The 18,558-nt window shown below is 39.4% G+C and overlaps 3 protein-coding genes across 3 annotated transcripts in view; all 3 read right to left on the bottom strand.

Moving 5' to 3' along the window:
• The window catches only part of LOC102197553 (E3 ubiquitin-protein ligase TRIM39-like), an 8,014-nt gene extending 7,237 nt beyond the window's left edge, over positions 1 to 777 (bottom strand). Inside the window, exon 1 of the mRNA XM_005751461.1 lies at positions 723 to 777. The gene's annotated coding sequence lies outside the window, so the exon portion shown is untranslated. The remainder of the gene's footprint in view (positions 1 to 722) is intronic.
• Positions 778 to 3,769: 2,992 nt separating this feature from the next.
• Positions 3,770 to 11,980, bottom strand: LOC102197257 (E3 ubiquitin-protein ligase TRIM39-like). The gene is made up of 11 exons (XM_005751460.1): positions 11,928 to 11,980; positions 10,166 to 10,384; positions 9,979 to 10,070; positions 9,090 to 9,309; positions 8,782 to 8,873; positions 7,544 to 7,639; positions 7,343 to 7,446; positions 7,097 to 7,205; positions 6,805 to 6,946; positions 6,697 to 6,723; positions 3,770 to 6,046 (listed from the first exon to the last, which is right to left on the bottom strand). Exons 2-11 carry the CDS (start codon positions 10,365 to 10,367, stop codon positions 5,502 to 5,504), a joined length of 1,629 nt encoding a protein of 542 aa, XP_005751517.1. The 5' UTR covers positions 10,368 to 10,384; positions 11,928 to 11,980; the 3' UTR covers positions 3,770 to 5,501.
• Positions 11,981 to 12,714: 734 nt separating this feature from the next.
• Positions 12,715 to 18,558, bottom strand: part of LOC102196979 (nascent polypeptide-associated complex subunit alpha, muscle-specific form-like) — an 11,419-nt gene continuing 5,575 nt past the window's right edge. The window contains exons 19-28 of the mRNA XM_005751459.1: positions 18,172 to 18,339; positions 17,896 to 17,977; positions 17,588 to 17,628; positions 17,403 to 17,489; positions 16,502 to 16,597; positions 15,738 to 15,825; positions 15,604 to 15,647; positions 15,297 to 15,440; positions 14,102 to 14,194; positions 12,715 to 13,329 (exon numbers count right to left, since the gene is read on the bottom strand). Coding sequence (XP_005751516.1) covers positions 13,321 to 13,329; positions 14,102 to 14,194; positions 15,297 to 15,440; positions 15,604 to 15,647; positions 15,738 to 15,825; positions 16,502 to 16,597; positions 17,403 to 17,489; positions 17,588 to 17,628; positions 17,896 to 17,977; positions 18,172 to 18,339 — 852 coding nt within the window. The 3' untranslated portion in view covers positions 12,715 to 13,320. The remainder of the gene's footprint in view (positions 13,330 to 14,101; positions 14,195 to 15,296; positions 15,441 to 15,603; positions 15,648 to 15,737; positions 15,826 to 16,501; positions 16,598 to 17,402; positions 17,490 to 17,587; positions 17,629 to 17,895; positions 17,978 to 18,171; positions 18,340 to 18,558) is intronic.

Genomic DNA, 18,558 nt, shown 5'->3' with positions numbered 1-18,558 from the left:
CCCCTCGACAGGTTGTGTGTGAGACTTCAGCACAGCAGCAGCAGCAAGTAGGCGCACCGAGGGCTCTCGCGCTCAATTTTCGAGTATATCTGTGTGATAGAATTTAGAAAACACATCGGTGCAAATTATAAGTCTGGTGTTTTTGTGTCCGTTGGTTTGTTTTTGTTTCGTGAGCTGGTTATTAGATACCGCTACACCGAGCCAGAGAATACCTCGCCGCCCCGCCCCTCTCCTCCCTGTGCAGCAAGCAACAGGCGCACCTCGCAAACGGAGGGCGCCCTTACTCGCCACAAATGGGCAATAGAAAACTGACTGGTACCCATGCAAGCACAAAAATGCGTTGGCAGCATTGGTGCCAGCAACTATTTTTGCCGATGCCCATAATCCCGCCCCCACCATGTCGCCTACATCAAAACCCCCAACTGTATAACGTTGTGTGCTGCACTCTACAAACTACGAGTTAACTAACAACTTTTTAGATTTTATTTCACATGCAAGATGACGTCACAGCATCTACGCAAAATAAAATACATATAAAACATATATATAATACTTATAGTATTATACAAAGGAGTAATGATTTAATATAATCTGATTCTTCTACAAACAAGGCTTTCATTCATGCAGGCACGAGAGTGAGTGGGTCAGTGAGACTGTCGTGTTATTTTATCATGAAGCATTTCAAAAAGTTCAAAGTAACACCAAAGTGCAGAGCAGCCTACCTGCGCTCCTGCGTATCTCGATGCTCCTCTGTGAGATCTGCTGCTTTCTCCACACTCTGCTCCTCTCTAATAAAGATTCAGCAGTTTCAGTTTCCTTTCGGCAAAATCAATCCCGAAACTGTGAGGAGTTGCGACATATCACTGCGAAATACTTGGTTACTGGAAACGTCATGGAAAAGAAATAAACAAATAAACGTCATGAGGAAAAAAAGGGAACAACGTTCATTTATTCTTTAAGAAAAACGAGAGAGAGAAAAAAACAAATACAAACAGTTGACATATAGATGCTAAAATCTATTTTTGATACCTAAAGTGTAAAAGTGGAGGTGTTTGTCACACAGGTGGGGCTTTGTGTGCAAAGGACACTCCTCATTTAGCACGCAGGTCATTTAAAAAAATGTTTTTTTAAGCTAAACACATAAAAGCGTCATATCCTCCTCACTGGACAATAAAGAAGAGAGAGGCAGAGAGATAGATGAGTTTATTTATTTTCCATTTCCAGCATGAAGCAAAAGCAATATGTGACAGCAGACTGGGACTGAATGATTTACCACTGACACCCAGGTAGAACTTGCTTCAAACATGGCACTTAAAGAAAAAATATAATAAAAACAAATGCACATATACACAAACCAGTTCACAAAAAATACCACACCCATGTATACTGATGGCTAGCAGTGGCACCATGTTCTTCAACATGCAAACTGAGATAGGGGTGAAGTTCCCCAGTAAACAAACACTCTTTGGTTTGTAGAATTACACAAAACCTTCCCCGTAACTCAAAAAAACTCCAACGTTTGTGAGGTTTTCCTTTGGGCAAAGGAAGCAGATGGTTCTGTGAGGACTGTGCAGACTTTGTCAACTTTGTGCGAATCATTTTTGGGGTTTTGTGAGAGGTTCTCCTTATGGCTTGTGCTTGCTTTTATTACACCCAGATGCTTGTGTTGCTAACCTCCACCTCCCAGTAAGGTTTCCCAAGGATTTTCCAGTAAGATTTCCCCTTGCCTCTTGTTTTTGTACAGAGAAAGTGATCAGGCGGACCGCAGAAGTGTGGACCGCAGAAGCCACCACAGCCCTACAGGACTGTTTTGACAACACGGTTTGGGGTATATTTGCAGAAGGAACAGAATTGGAGGGCCACACACCTCTCATACTCTCATACATACTGAGAGTGTAACAACAACAACAACAAAGACTGTTAAAGTGTTCTCATCACCATCTTCAACCTCTCACTGCTACAGTCTATTATACCATCCCGCTTTAAGTCAGCCACTCCAGTGCCCAAGAAGAACATGGTGAGCTGCCTGAATGACTATCGCCCAGTTGCATAAATGCTTTGAGAAACTTATCGGCGGCCTAACTCCCAGAATATGGGTGATAGAAAACATGAGTACGAGCAATTTTTTTTACATTTTGTTTTGCCGATGCCCGTGACGCCCCCCACAACGATGCCGCCCCAGGCAACCGCCCGTGTCGCCCGTATCAAAAACCGCTACTGCCTGCATCTGAACACAGCCAGTAACCTTTTAACAAGTCAAATTTACTGACAAATTTTGCTGAGACTATCCCGTCCACACAGTCATTGACACGTGACAATGGAAAGAATCCATCTTTGTGACCTGGTTAACTTTACGACAATCGGTGCAGGGTTGAAAGGTCAGATCTGGTTTTTGTACGAGCAAGCATGGGGATGATCAATTTGAACATGAAGCAATATTATCAACATGTACTTCACTTCAGACTTCAGTTGATCCTGTTTTTCCATTGAAGTGTGATAGAAATGCTGCCAAACATTCAACATCAATGCCATACCCAATTACTTGGGTAACCAAGGGGGTGTCAGAAAACAATTAGTGAAAAGAAAGTGTTAGCTTCTTCAATTCTTCCTTGTTAGACTCTGCTAAGTGTCCCAACAAAGCATCCAAGTTACTGAGCAACTCAGAGTTTTTCAGACATCCCTGTAAAATGGACGAACATTCCTCCCCAGTTTCGACCCTCCCACTAACCAACCCCTCTGAAAGAGCTGCCACAACAATTGATGTCACATCCTCTGCACCACATCCAGGAACATCGTAGAGATTTAACAGGTTTACATTAAAAAGTTGTGATTTCTTTCTGCGTTCAAGAGTAGCAACCAGATAATTTTGATCTAACACCTGCTGCAGTACAGAATATGGACAAGTTAATAACAGGAAGCAGTACCAACACTTTGTCCCCTGAACTAAACTCAAGTGTTTCAGCTCTACAGCAAAACTGATTTTTCATCTGTGTTCAGTTGAACTTTCGCCTGTTTTACAGCTTCATACAACCTCCTTCTAAAGCCATTAACATAGTCTGCCAGATTTACAGGAGGTGGGAGGGTCTTCCAGTCATCCTGTAAAACTGCTCCTGGACCCTGAACAGTGTGACCAAAAACCAATTCATATGGGCTGAACCCAGTACTACGTTGGGTGACTTCTTGCTAGCATGAGCCACGGCAGTCTCCCCTCCCAGTCAGGATCCAGTTCTGTATAATAAGCATACAACAAGAACATCAGGGTTTGATGGAATCTTTCAATAGCTCCCTGCCTTTGTGGATGGTTCTGAGGAGAACCTGCTGCACGATAATAGAGGACCAGGTGAAGGGGAACTGTTTGATGAGAATCACAGGTCAGAATGAAGCTTATAATGGTTCAAGAAGCCTTATTCTAGTCACATCTGATCAAGCAAGATATCTAAAAAAAATAACTACGAGAAAATTAGGTGAGTGTTTGTGACAGAAACAAATAAAAGTGCAGTAAAGTCAGAAGTGAATCTTGTAAAGATAAACTGTGGTTATTGGGACACATTTCAACTCAAAGGAGATAAAAGCAGCATCACCTTGTTGTTACTGACACATTCACCTAAATGAGAAATAAATAATAATATCAATTATTATTATTATTAGTAGTATTAATAATAATAATAATAATAATAATAATAATAATAATAATAATAATAATACATTATATGTATATGCCACAAATTTATTTGTGGTAACATCATGACAAAAAAATGCAAAACAAATGTTCCTAAATGACAATTTTATTCATTTCTGTACATCTGATGTCATAAAATATATTACACAAATCTATTAAATGGAATATAGTGACTCCTGAAGACCACAATGTAAGAAGTCTGACAAGCAAAACTACAAAATGAAACAAATGATTGAGCAGATTGAAATAGTTACTAAAAGGATCTGTAAAACAGATCTACAAAGAGCAAGTAAGTAAACATTTTGTTGACACAGTAAGTGATGGACAATCAGCCAAACACAACAAGAAGAACTCGTAATCCATCCTTTGTTATACAATTAAAACAAACAGCATTTATAGTCAGAGCCGTGGGAAGAGTGCTGAGGTGTCTGTGTGTGTGCATGTTTAGACACCTTTTTAGCACATGAAATTGGCATGATGCTGTACTTGTGGGGACCAACAGATCACTCAAGGGGTCAAAATGCCCAAAGCACCTAGGAATAGGTATTAATTTTTCGTGGTTATAAATAATTTTTGGTTTTTTTTATATGAATATGAGTATATGTGTGTGTATGGCGGTGGAAGGGATCACAGCAGAGTTCAAATGTCACAGGCACACAGAGATTTCAAGTACTCAAGTCTTGCAACTCTTAAGAAAGCAGACATTTGATATAACCCTAATTGCACAAAGGTAACTTAACACTTTAGAGGCTCCTGTGGCTTAGTTGGTAAGCCAGGCCATCTGCTATTGGCATAGTTTGTGGTTTGATCCCTGGCTCCCCTGTGTGTCACAGATCCTGAGTCCTGAATTACCCCCAGTACCCCAAGGCTTGTAGTGAGAAAGCAATCTGCTCAAAGTGAGTAGAAAAGCACATACACACACTTATATTATTTACTAAAGGATTCAGATTCATACATACACCAGTCCACGTACAACAAAGTCAAGTGTCCTGTTGCATTCAAGGGATTCATATCAAAATTACTTCTTATTGTTACCTTTATCTAGGTGGATGATTTTAATGCTGCAAACGTGACATAGCACTCAGAGGTTTAGGCTACAAATGTCCAAATAAGGGGCAGTGAAAAAATTGTTCAAAGTGTTTAAAATTTCTGTGAAGACATTTATCCGGGACACGTGAGTGAGTGAAGGAGACCAACAGTGGGATAATCCAAGAGCTTTCAGAGGAAGTTCCTCAGTCTGCTGGTTGTCTGCAATTTGTTTTATAAGGGATTAGAAGATAAATAAAACAAAACTTTAAAAAATAGTGTTTTCATGCTACTGTGATAGGAATTGGCTAATAGCTGATTTTGAAAAATGCACCAGCTCCAGTTACTGGTGATCAGTACGCAACATCATTTGATCATAATATGTCCTAATGTTTTTTCTTAAAGAAACAGGAATAGTGTCTAAAGTGTTTTAACAGCTTTATCTTTAGAAGAGATTTTGTCATTTCTGTCTTTTGCAAAAGGTGTTTCAACACGCATGCTAACAATTGTTTCTGTAAATTCATACATTTGCACTGCTGTATGTAAGACTTAGTTTTTACTTTTCAAATGAAAATAAAAGTGAGAAAATATAGTACATAAAAACCTGAGTCAGGAGATCTTCATCAATGCATGTTATAATGAATAATGTTGAAAATTGGGCAAGCAAATGCCTGGTAGAGAGGTAAGAAAACTCTGTTTAAACACAGAAAAAACATTAAACTGTTACTGCACACCTGGACACATATATTGCTTACCAGTGATGCATTCACTGCACCAGATCCAGTGCATGTGATTACTACTGCTTTTGCACAGCAGTGATAATCAAAGGATTGCTGTTTTTCTCATTTTGTTTCAGATGTGGACTGAAGTATGGAAGGATCTCACCACCGAACAAACACTCAGTAAATGAGAAGATGTGAGACTGAGATGTCACATCGTAAAAGGACACGAGACCTTCCTCATAATCTACAAACACCCCGACTTTCTGAGGTTTCCTTTTAGGTGAAAGGCTCACTGGTGGTGTCGTTAGGGCTGCATATTTCTGATCTTCATAATGTACAACAACCCAGTAACCGTTGTCAGGATTGATTGAGAGTTTCCCCTTGCGGTTTGCGTCACGTCTCGCCACACCCAGATCCCACCCGGGCTTATTCCTGACCTCCACCTCCCAGTATGCCCTGCCAGAGGACAGCCTGTTGAGCCCCAGGACACTTCCAAATACATCAAACCTCTGCAGAGAGTCAGGATCTGTCGACATATTTCCACTATCTTTCACTTTTTTCCCATTATCAGAAATTTCAAGTCTTTGGTGTGCGGTGGTGGGGTCCAGCTTCACGTCCACTGCAGTCAAAAGAACACAAGTGATTAAAAAGATGATTTTATTGTTACAGTACGACCAGAAAGAGATCATCAACAGAAAAAATATAACTCATGTCATACAGTTTCGACACCTCACCAGCTACTTGTATTAACTGGATAAAAAGATAACAAGTGAGAAAATATTAAAATTGGTTATCTTAAAATTATCTTTGCCATTGTTTTCTAAATGACCTTTGAATATTACATAAGAAAATTAGATTTTAGTTTAGTAAACTACATATGAATTTTCATATCTAACAAAAACTTATTGTCCAATTCTGGACAATAAAAACTTTTATTACATCTAATACATCACAAGAGGTTTTTATTTTAAATGCCGGAGTTTAAAGAATCTAAATACCTATACTGTAAGTATCATGGGGATTTTATTTTGAAATCAGTTATAACTTAGGTCAAACATGATAATTTCCCAAAGGATTTTTTCCAATAAGAAACTGAGGCTCCATCCTTTCAACATTTGAGCCGCACCTGTTTCCTTCTGTTAGTCAGTGTCAACATCTGGGACTTGTCTGTTGTCCATCAGTGTGTGTCTTGTGTGTATTTACAATGAAAATGTGGAACAATTGCCATTTCTTTCTATTTTAATACTGTTTTTAATTTGACATACACACCTGCAAATATAGGAATCCTCTTGAATTCTGTGGAAGTAGAAATCTGAGTAAGATGCTGTATATCAAGTATAGATTTTAACACAAGTCATGATGAATCAAAAGACTCACCGATGGGTGAGAGTTTATCCAGTTCCTTGTGAATTTGCTTCATCATGGTTGAAGTCGTAGCTCTCAGTGTGGCAAAGGACAGTGAAGTGTCAACATGTACATTTTTCCAGTTAGAGTCATTCAGGCCTGCTAGAGGAGAAACCTGTATATGTGTGGAGACATCATTAAATGTAATGATTTTAAATGAAGCAGAACTGCCACAGAATAGAAATTAAATGTTTCCTCTTTTAAGTGCTTTTATGCTCCAGTATTAAAAAGACCAGAAGATGGACTTCAGGACCTTGTGGCTCACCTCCAAGTCTGGGTTTTTGATTGACTCATCAATGGCCTTTTTGAGCACATCAATTTCTCTCTGAAGCTTCTGGAGGAGATCCTGAGTGTCTCTTTTTACTTTCCGTCTCCTAGAGTGTGCACAGGAGAGCCTGTTTTATTCAAATGTACTGCACCATAGCAACACAAAGGATCTCCGTGGTGATGTTAAGCTGTTCCTCACTGATGAACTAAGAGACTAACTGCAACATAATCTCACAGGACCAACCTTTCCTCCAGAGGCTGAAGGGCTTGCTGCCGAGCATCCTCCACAACTTTTATTATGTCTGAGAAGAAATCGTTGACTTCCAGCCACTCTGCATCCAAACTAGCCTGAAAGCCGTCAAACAGAGTGGAGGATTTAGAGCAAAGATATTAAAGCAAACAAAACAACAAAACAAAAAAGTCAAACATATGTTACAGTCTTTACCTTGCAGTCTGTTACTGATGATCTGACTTCTGCCATTTTATGCTCTCTGATATGAATTTGTTGCTGTAAATGAGCTTTCAGTTTTTCTCGTTTAGCCTTGAAAGAGGACAAAGGACACGTATAATATTTACAAGTTATAATGAGATTTTAAAAAAAGAGAGTCGACAGTTATGCTGAGATTTGCTGGCACCAGAGTTTTGTGTTTTTCAGGTTTGCGAGCATTTTTTTTTTTTTTGCCTGTATTTGTATAGCGCTTTTAAAAGAGTTCCTGCTTTGAGCTTGTACCAGAGATGATAGCACACATGAAGCATGTCACTGGACACTGCAAATGTTAATGTAATGGTGGATAAACAATCCAATTATTAATCAACCTGGAGAACTGAGCTGGAAAATGGTTTCTCATAAACCTGAATTCTCATAAACAGCAGTTCCTCTAGTGGCCACTGGAGGATGGCTCCGAAAGTGATTCAGTCCCAACAGACAGACTCTAGTGTCAAAATGCCAGGCTAAATAGGATTAAAATACATGTTTAAAACCAGGTACAAAACTACAATAGTTGCCCCCTTCCTAACAGTTTTACTGTCAAAAAATTGGCTATATGATCTATCTATGTGGATATTAATAAAGGCCCAAAGTTAGGGGTGTGGTGGCTTTGACTGAGCTGTATGCAAACACAGAGCTTTCTGTTTAAGACTGATTGCTGCTTACTGAGCTCTGAGCTGTGCCAACCATAAGCTACAACAAGAGCAACAGAGCGCAAGGGTCAACTTTGACCTCACGCTCAAACAAAGAAGGTCAAGGTAAAATGCTTAGTCATCCTAGGTGCTCATGTCCTCCAAGGCCTATTGTAGTGAAGTTCTGTTCACCAAAATGAAATCGGCTGGAGCTGTTATTGGTATCAAACATCACACAAAATTTGAAAATGATATTGAAAACTAACATCTTGCTAAGAAACAGAAAGACAGGCAGACAAACAAACAAATGGAACTCGTTACATTCTCTTTACCTTTGGAGGAAGAATGAAACTAATGTTTACGTAGTTTTACTTTGAAGTCAGCAATGAATCTGTTGAACGATGCAGCCAAAGGCCTGTTAAATTCTTGGCAAATGAGCAAAATGATGCCTTTGGCCACCTTGTGCTCTTTATGAGGAGATTTATTTTGGCTTCATAATGTATACTTCAGTATGGGTCCATTTTACATGCATCTGAATGGTCGTCCTTAAGAAATATGCAGTACCTGCTGTCCACCAATAGAAAAGTCCAGAACTCGGCGAGCTCTGGAATCTTCAAGTTCAGTAGTTAGACGAGAGCGATGTGGAGTCTCAAAGACTGTAGAGAAAGAAGACAGTCACTGTAAACTGTTCTATGCCTGTTATCAGTTATAAATGGTTTAAGCGTGATGTTGGGGTCACTATACTGCTAAAATACATAAAATGCTGAAATACATCAACAGTTACTGTAAACTGGGATGATAATAGAAGTTTTAGTGAGGACATTTTTTCTGGTCCTACATCAGCACAAATGCTGTACCATCGGTGCGCTCACCAGAACTCTTTAAGTCATCCACAAAAGGCTCTTCTATTTTGATTTGAGGTTCATTGTAGCTCAGTTTATGAGAGAAATTGGATTGTTCACTTTGAGGGATCCTCATTCCCTTTGGCGTGCATCCCATCATTCCCTGGTGAACTCTCAAGCCGTGGTAAGTTGTATATTTGGTCCAACCACAGTGGCAAACCTGAACGTCCATGTTGGATAAGCTGGGAGTCTGCAACAGAATATTATCAACATATTTGTCAGTGAAGCAAAAATGAGCAGCGTATGATTTAAGGATGTAGTTCGTGTCTAATTTAGTTTAACAACATCCTTAACTCTATGTCTATCTTTCCCTAAATTTCACCACACCTCTGGACTCCTCTGGTAAGCAGTTTCTATTTCATCTGTTTCTTTTCATTTTTGTAGGCAGGCGATCAATAAAACTTAAATTAAGAGCTTTATCATTTCTATTTATTTTTTGTGACCATAGTAGTCGTGGTATTAGACTGCATAGTGGCTGTATTTAAAACCGTCAGAAAACTAAGTGTTGTTCCAAATTATTTGAAGTATCGTGCTTTTGTTAACATTTTGAACCAAACTCAGAATGTGATACTAAAGGTACAGTAGTTGAATGGGTTTAATAAGGGTTTCAGGTTACATACTCTTTACCTTTGGAGGAAGAATAAAACTAATGTTTATATAGTTTTACTTTGAAATCAGGAATTAATCTGTTGAACAATGCAGGCAAAAGGCCTGTAAATTCTTAGCAAACTGGCAAAGTGATGTCTTCGGCCACCTTGTGCTCTTTATGAGGAGCTTTATTTTGGCTTGATAATGTATACTTCTGTGTAAGTCCATTTTACATGCATCTGAATGGTCGTCCTTAAGAAATATGCAGTACCTGCTGTCCACCGACAGAAGATTGCAGATAATTACGAGCTCTGGAATCTTCAAGTTCAGTAGTTTGACGAGCGCGCTGTGGAGTCTCAAACACTGTAGAGAAAGAAGACAGTCACTGTAAACTGGGATGATAACAGAAGTTTTAGTGAGGATATTTCTCCTGGTCCTACATCAGCACAAACACTCACCAGAACTCTTGAAGTAATCCACAAAAGGCTCTTCTATTTTGATTTGAGGTTCATTGTAGCTCGGTTTATGGGAGAACCTGGATTGTTCACTTTGAGGGATCCTCATTCCCTTTGGCGTGCATCCCTTCAATCCCTGGTGAACTCTCAAGCCGTGGTAAGTTGTACGTTTGGTCCAACCGCAGTGGCAAACCTGAACGTTCATGTTGATAAGTTGGGTGTCTGTAAAAAAAATATTATCAACATATTTGTCAGTAAAGCAAAAATGAGCGGTGTATGATTTAATGATGTCTAATTTACTTTAACATCCTCAACTCTATGTCTATCTTTCCCTAAATTTCACCACACCTCCACATCCTCTGGCAAGAAGTTTTTCTTTCATCTGTTTTCTTATTACTGTTTCTCTTCATTCTAATAGCCAGGTGATTAATAAAACTTAAATTGAGAGCTTTATCATTTTTATTTTTATTTTGCTTGTGACCATAGTAGTTGTGGTACAGGCTGCATACTGGCTGTGTTTAAAACTTTCGGAAATGTAAGTATTCTTCCAGATTATTTCAAGTATTGTGCTTTTCTTAACATTAGGAACCAAACTACTTGTACAGTAGTTTACTGGGTTTAATGCGGGTTTCAGGTTAAAAATAGCTTTTTCGGTGCAATGCTGTCATAGTTACTAACACAGATGTCCTTATATCAGAAATACATATCCATATGAGATTAATGAGATATTTATTTATTTCTCTAGCCAAATGAAAACAGGAAGTTAAAGAGTTCTGTCTCAGTAAGATTACATTGTGATTACATCAAGAGTGACCTGGGCTTAAGATTAAACAATATGCAACATGATTGACCTAACATGTCTGTGTAGTGTGTGAGGAAATACCCACCCGGGCACAGGGAGAACATGCAAACGCCACACTGTCCCCAGCCTGAATTCAAATCTAAGACCCTTATACAGTGCGACAAAAGTACTATTCAGTGGTTCATGTGTAACAGTGACTGTTACACATGAACCGTTTGGAGTTGTGTTGCATAAGTTTGTGTCTAATCCCAATCAACTTGGTGTAGGAGAAAAAATGAATGTTTATGTGTGGTTATAGTGTACATGATGTTTAGTCAAATATAAATGTACAAAGACATGGGTCATGTACATAGGGGATCTACATAAATGCAATTAGTAATTAGTTTTATTGATGCAGGTCACCATAAAACATTCATTTATGGTTATATCATGTCTCTTTATATAAACCATGCGTGAAGAAGGGGGAAGTGACATTTTCCTTTGCACAGCACAAACACTCACACCATGTCTGCTCTGGACTAGAAGGAGTTAAAATGACTCTCCAAGAGCAGTATTTGTATTTCAGGTTGGATTTGTTTATTCCTGCCATGGAAAGAAAAGCAGCCTAGTGGAAAAAGTCGTTTGAGCACACAGTGCAGGTTGTAACAGCTTCCTTATCTTCAAACGATCGACGTGTAATTAACTGGAGTTAAGTTTGTGCCTATATAACGTTGTGTGCTGCACTCTGCAAACTATCAGTTAACATCAACTTGTTAGATTTTAATTCACACACAAGATGACTTCACAGCATCTACACAAAATAAAATTCATATAATATATAATATTATACGAAGTCGTAATATTTTAATATTATCTGATTCTCCTTCACTCATGCAGGCACGAGAGGGAGTGTTAGTGAGACTGTCAGGTTATTTTGTCATGAGACTTTTCAAAAAGTAAACACCAAAGCGCTGAGCAGCCTACCTGCTCCTTCGTGTGTCTCGATCCTCGGCTGTGCGATCTGCTGCTGTCTCCAAACTTTGTTCCTCTCTGGTTCAGTTTCAGTTTCGTTTTTTTCCATATTAATCCCGAAACCAGCCCTTTAAATTCAACTGTAAGGAGTTGCGACACGTCACTACGTAATACTCGGTTACTGGGAACGTCATGGAAAAGAAACAAACACACAAACGTCATGAGGAAAAAAAAAAGGGGAAAAAAGAAAGAATAACGAGAGAAAACAAATACAAACACAGCTGACATCTTCCTGATCCTGATATTTTGAATATTTTTAACTGATATTTTTTTATAACAGTATTTAACGTAGCTTACAACAGTAGCACAATACATATTAAAACAAGCTTCCGATAAAAGCCGTTTAATGTGTAAGACAGGCAGTCAAGGTGAAGTCATAATGAGTTTAATCAGTTAATTAGTTTTTCATGCCGACACTTTTTTTCTTGGTTAGAAGTGGATTGTTTTTTACCAATACTATAATCCCCCCAAAAATCAAAGTTTAAAACTGACGGGAAGCCTGATGCGATCTTTTACATGACATCAGTTAGAACGATTAGGTGGGTATTTAATGTATTTAATACTTTTAGACAGTAAAGTGTAAAGGAGAAGGTGGGGCGCAAAAGACACTCCTCATTTAGCACGCAGGGCTTTTTTTCATGCTTTTCATGCTGAACACTAATAAAAGTGTAGTAGCTGCACTCTGTAATTGTCATATCCTCCTCACTGGATGATAAGGAAGAGAGAGACAGAGAGATAGATGCGTTTATTTATTTTTCATGAAACAAAAGCAACATCTAGGCTTATACATGACAGCAGACTGGGACTGAATGATTTACCATTAACACCCGGGCAGAACTTACGCATAATCTACCAAACATGGCACTTAAAGAAAAAATATAACAATAAGAACTGCACATATACACAAACACCCATGCATAGTTACTGATGGTAAGCATCTTCTTTAACATGCAAACTGAAATAGGGGTGAAGTTCCCCAGTAAACAAACACTGTGGTTCGTAGAATGACGCAAAACCTTCCTTGTAATCCACAAAAACTCCAACGTTTGTGAGGTTTTCCTTTGGGCAAAGGAAGCAGGTGGTTCTGTGAGGACTGTGCAGACTTTGTCATCTTTTTGCGATCACCCAGGAATCATTTTTGGGGTTTTGTGAGAGGTTCTCCTTACGGCTTGTGCTGGCTTTTATTACACCCAGATGCTCGTGTTGCTAACCTCCACCTCCCAGTAAGATTTCCCATGGATCAGGCAGCTGAGCCCAAGCAGATTGCTGAATTACATCTAAGCCTCTGGAGCTTTCTGCTTCTCTTCTCTGGCTCTCACTTGCTTCCCTGTGCCCGGATCCAGCATTATATCCACTACAGTTACAACAAAAACAATACATCTGTAAATATAACAATGCCAGGAAACAGGAATCATACCTGCAATGAATGCAAATGAGACGTGATCAAACTGTTTTTACTTTTTTTTTTGGTCCCCCTCTCCAGGCCATTAGGGGGCACCCAAAGGGCTGACACATTTTAAACTACATCAGTAGTAATGTGAAAAGTTTACAGTGACAGTAGGCAAGACCTGACCTCCCTTAGGGGGACCAACCTGCCTCCACTCATGCTTGTTGCAAGTGGCACACATAATTCTGTTTAAACAAACTCCATGACAACAATGATGCAAACAAATAAATGTAAACGAAAGGATTCATCCTTCTGAGAATAATAAGAAAGAAGGAAAAAGAGGATGAGGGGAACAAAGCAACAACAGTAGTGACGGGGCACTGTTTAAAAAAAGCTTTAAGTTTGGAGTTGCAGTAACAGCACCGCTTGTTAAAAGCTATAATAATATTCCATGGTCTTCAGCTACCTACTTGTTAGCTTTCACAGTTAAAAACAACCAAACCAAAACACAGTTACCTAGCTGCTAACACAAACCACAACTGCTCTTTCATATTAAAAGCATCAGAAAATGTTAAAAAGGATTTTATTTTGAAACAATAAGACATGTTTGAAACTTGAGTTTCCACATTTCCAGCAAATCAGCTGCTAATCGAGCACTGGCTGCAGTTCCAAAACTCAGGACTAAAAGCTTGAGGAAAAATCTGAAACAGATATTTTAAATATGAAATGTGTGCCGTACCTTTGAGTGGTTTCGATCCTTCATGTCTGGGTCTTTCTCTTTTTGATGATCTTTAGTTTCCCTGGCTGAAAGCTTCTGGATAAGCAGCTTCACCTGAAAGATAGTAGGCACTCAAGTATCCATCGAATTATCACCCAACCATGGACTTTGTGGTAGAGGTGGGCGGATCCAACTAAATATCGATGGTATGAATACCAACGGTGGTATTGGTATCGGATCAATACTTGTGTGATAGGATTGTTACTTTGTTACTAATAGTGTTGAATTTTTTTTTTTCTTGGAAATGAAAAAAAAAACCCTTGAACATGCAGTATGAAACATGTCTGAACCTTTTTGTGTTGACTACACATCTATTTTATTGTTAGCTTACAGCACAGCGACCCAAAGTCCTTTAGAGATGTCTCCAAAATAATCCAGTTTCAGAACACATGAAAACCCAAAAGGTGTGTTTTGTTAACTCATTATTGTACAAAATAAAAATCACAATGATTTAGTGTCCAGTAAAATGTGTTCACAATGTTTCAATTAGTGATGATTAAGCTCATAAATCATGAGACACTGCTCTCTCCTACATAAGCTGCCTTTATAGGTTCAAAGCATCAGTATTGGCAGTACTAGTATTGTATTGGATCAATAGCAAAATTTGTGTTATTACAAAGCACTACTTTCTGATTGGTGTCCAAATGGAGTCCCAGACGTGTTCTGGTCTTATAGAATTGGGGAGTTGGAAGAGCTACAACAAAAGTCCAGTTTACTTTCTAGCAGCTGCTTAACAGACGGTCATTTTGTCTTTTGATAAAAAAGGTCAAAGTCAGCAGTAAAGATGATAAAACAACATCTTCTTTCCCACTTATGCCACATCAGGTCAGCCAAAGGAGAACATGAAAGCTTCACACAGAAAGTGTAAAACTAGAAAACATGTGCTAACCCCGGCACAGTTGTGCTATCTCAACATGACTTTTAGCTCTTTTTTTAGACTTCTTGGTCAGATTGTGGTGAAGTCAGCGCAAAACGATAGAGGAAACAGAATTTGTTAAAAACTAAGAATCACCCTCTTTGGTGGTTGCATAACCCAAAAAGGGAATATATGTTTCTGTTTTCACTCATACCAAGAATATCATCGGAAGAAAAACCAACACTTCCTGCTTTAGCAGCATTTCCTGCTTCACCCCTCTACACCCTCTACAGTACATACCACATTATGCTCTCTGCTTTCTAAATGACATTGACTGTGGTTTGCCCCGTTTGCAGGTTTCTGTTCTTCTCTCCGTTTCTCTTTTAGTCCGATTGTTTTCTCCTTTGTTGTATTGGCTGAAAACATCCGGGCCAGATCCTTCACCTAAAATGCAGCAAGCAATAAGAACTGAAAACAATCAAGCAAAGAAAACAGATGAAACCTCTCCTGTAGTAAAGAAACACTCAGGTGCAGCAGCTGCAGTGAAACAAGCTGTCAGGTCTGGCTGAACGAGTGTCAGACGTTTTTCTTGCACAGGAAGTCGTACCTTCAAACCAGAAGAGAAATCTGAGAGTGGTGCATTTTCACACGCTGTAGAAAAAGATGATAGTAATCATCAGCCATGTTTTTTATTGTATTTTTCTCAATTTTACATATAAACATTCTCATATTGTGACTTACATATTTTGGGATCCTTCTCCACTGTTAGTGATGCTTTCACTGCTGCAGAATTGATTTCAATGGGATCGCTTTTTGAATCTGTCACCATCTGTCAGAAAAGGTGGATAATAGTTTATAACGCATGAAGAATTTCAACACAGCTCCCTGTATTTGTCTCCTGTGATATATTGCAAACATATATGATATATGTTTGCTTCATGATGGATTCATCTAGCTCATGCTTTTCAGTGAAACATGCTCGCAGAGGGGCACGGTTCTGGCTCAACTGCAGGAGGAGGAGTGGTGCAGTGCGGTGCAGAGAGTAGGTGGAGTATTTGGGACACTGGCTGTGCATTCCCTAATTAACCTGTGCTTATTAGGCAGTTTGCCCAGACCTGGAGATGGACACATGCCCACACAGAGGTGCTGTAGCTGATCTGCATACTTGACAGTGAGAAGCAAGAGCCACTGCTTTGAGAGAGAGAGCACCCTGAGGCCGGGCGCATCGAGAGTAGCGACTCTTTCCTGTTATAAATGTGTGTGTTCTGTAAATAAAGAGTGCGTGCCTGATGATGCTGCATCGACACGGACACAAGGTCTTGAACTACAGAAAGAAAAACAATGAACTCCAACATAAAAACTTTAAATGTAATATTTTGCTCAACCAGCAGCTTGAAGCTAAAACAGGATCCACTCATGAGTTATTTGGGTACTTCAGGCTGGATCAAAGAACTAAATGACTTTTCCACTGATGGAGGAAAGGCAACAGATCACTCGCCCTGCACCTGTGTGGGTTTCTGCTCCTCCCCGTGCTCCTCCTTTGCTTTGGCTGCTGTTTCCTGGGCAGAAATGACTGAAAACCTTTGAGCCAGCAGTTTCACCTGAAAGATATTGAACATATTAGAAAGCCGTGATTCATTAAATGGTGTTTGGGGTGGGGGGAGGGGTGGGGGGTCATCGTAGACATGATTAAAGATTCTATATTTTGTGTATTTTAGCCTTCAGGCTCGAGCACAGGTGTTGGTCCGTGATCATGATCATGTCCCATGTTTTACATATTTGGCTCCTCCCATTAACGTATGTGTGGGTTTGTGTTGACTGTTGAGACAGGTGGAGACTGCTGATTGGCTGCTTTGAGTGCGTATTTGATGACTGGATGGACAGCAGCCTCTCAACCTCCAGCTGGCAGCCAGCAGAGAGCCAGCTGTTAACTGGGATCTTGAAATGTGAGGACTGAGCAGCAGTGAGGAATTGATTTGAGAGCTGAGAAGTTGAGAGAGCATTCTGAATTCTGTTTTCAGCTGAGTGCATTTAGGAAATAATGAATTGTAAATAAATAAATTGCTGTACATATTGAGCACCTCAAAGCCGTAAGATCCTTTTTTTCCTCCTTTTCCCCCAGTTGGAAACCAAGGTTAAAGGACTGTCAGCACTGCTCTTTGCGTGAAAATTGTAAAAAATAAATTGCAGAAAAGGTTCTGGTAGCATAATTCACAGACCTGTCTGTAGTTATAAAATAAAAAGTTAAAAATATATGACCTCCTTCACGTTTTCCAAAAACATCCAGTGGGCCAGATTGAAGTCTTTGCCAGGCCCATACAGGACCCTGGCCCTTATGTTTGACAGCCCTGTTCTAGGTTATCCCTAACTTGGGGATGTACTACAGGATATAAGAGGGTGTTCTACCTGAGATGGTTTTTGGTTGGCTCCGTGTTTCTCCTTTGTTGAAATCAGCGTTTCCTTGGCTGAAAACATGCAGGCGAGTTCCTTCACCTGAAAAAACATCCATAGCGACAACCAAACTCAAGCATTCCCATCAGAACGCTCTGCAGTGTCACAACTGTGAGTGAGAGATATGCAAGACTCTGTACCTTCACACCAGTGGAGAGTTCAGCCTCTGCAGCGTGATCCACTGCAAACACAAACACAACAGCTACATCATTGAGCATGAATGCATTAGCCTGAAATCATAGAGGGGCACCTCAGTGTCAACTATATATATGTTTAATTTTGTGTAATAAGCTAGGATATTTATAAGTAGAGCTATTTTGTTATATGTTGTAATATTTCATTTAGTTGAGTTAGTTACTCTTACTGTCTTGGGGCACATCATTTCCTGTGGGATTAATAAAGTATTCTGATTCTGAATGTTTATCGACTGAACCATACGATCACATACACTGTGTTGGATTGTCCTTCGGTGAGACGTCCGCTGCTGCAGGACTTGTTTGTGTGTTTGCACTCATTACATCTGAAACGTTCTGTCAAAAAACGAGAGGATCGCTGTTAAAATTTGAGACATTTCAGAGTACAAACTGTATCTCAAACATTTGTAAGATGTTTTCAACGACAATGCTTAAAAAGTCTTAGATTAAAAGTTCAAATGTAGCTAAACTAATTAGATTAATTCTGATCAGGTGCCGTTGGTGACTACATGCTACAGCTTCCTGTTTACCTCTGGTCTGCAGGCTCTGACTTCACAGTTCTTCCCCTCTGTCATCTGAAGTTTTGGCTGTAATTCAGCTTTGAACCTCTCCAGCCTTTCCTTGAATAAAGCCGAATGCTTCTTCTTCGGCGGGACCGGAGGTGGTGCTGTCGGGTGGTCTCTGGCTGATTTGCTTGCCTGGAGGTTTAAAATTGAAACATTTGCCGTAACGTTCAAAACAACCAGAAATAAAGTGAATGAATAAAATAATGTTTCTAGTATACGTCACAAGAGGCTCGATTTTATAAAAGAAAGGACTACACTGGCTTAAAAACATGCATAAAGCTCATTCATCACTTAAAGGGGGAGCTATTTTTTTTGTTACAGTGGTGGATGTTCATTGTAGATACGGTTGAA

Source organism: Pundamilia nyererei, unplaced genomic scaffold (genome assembly GCF_000239375.1).
Source record: "Pundamilia nyererei isolate P.nyererei 1_Seehausen unplaced genomic scaffold, PunNye1.0 scaffold00312, whole genome shotgun sequence".
Classification (NCBI taxonomy): domain Eukaryota; kingdom Metazoa; phylum Chordata; class Actinopteri; order Cichliformes; family Cichlidae; genus Pundamilia; species Pundamilia nyererei.
The sequence above is the reverse complement of the archived record's forward strand: the minus strand, read 5'-3'. Positions and strand labels throughout refer to the sequence as shown.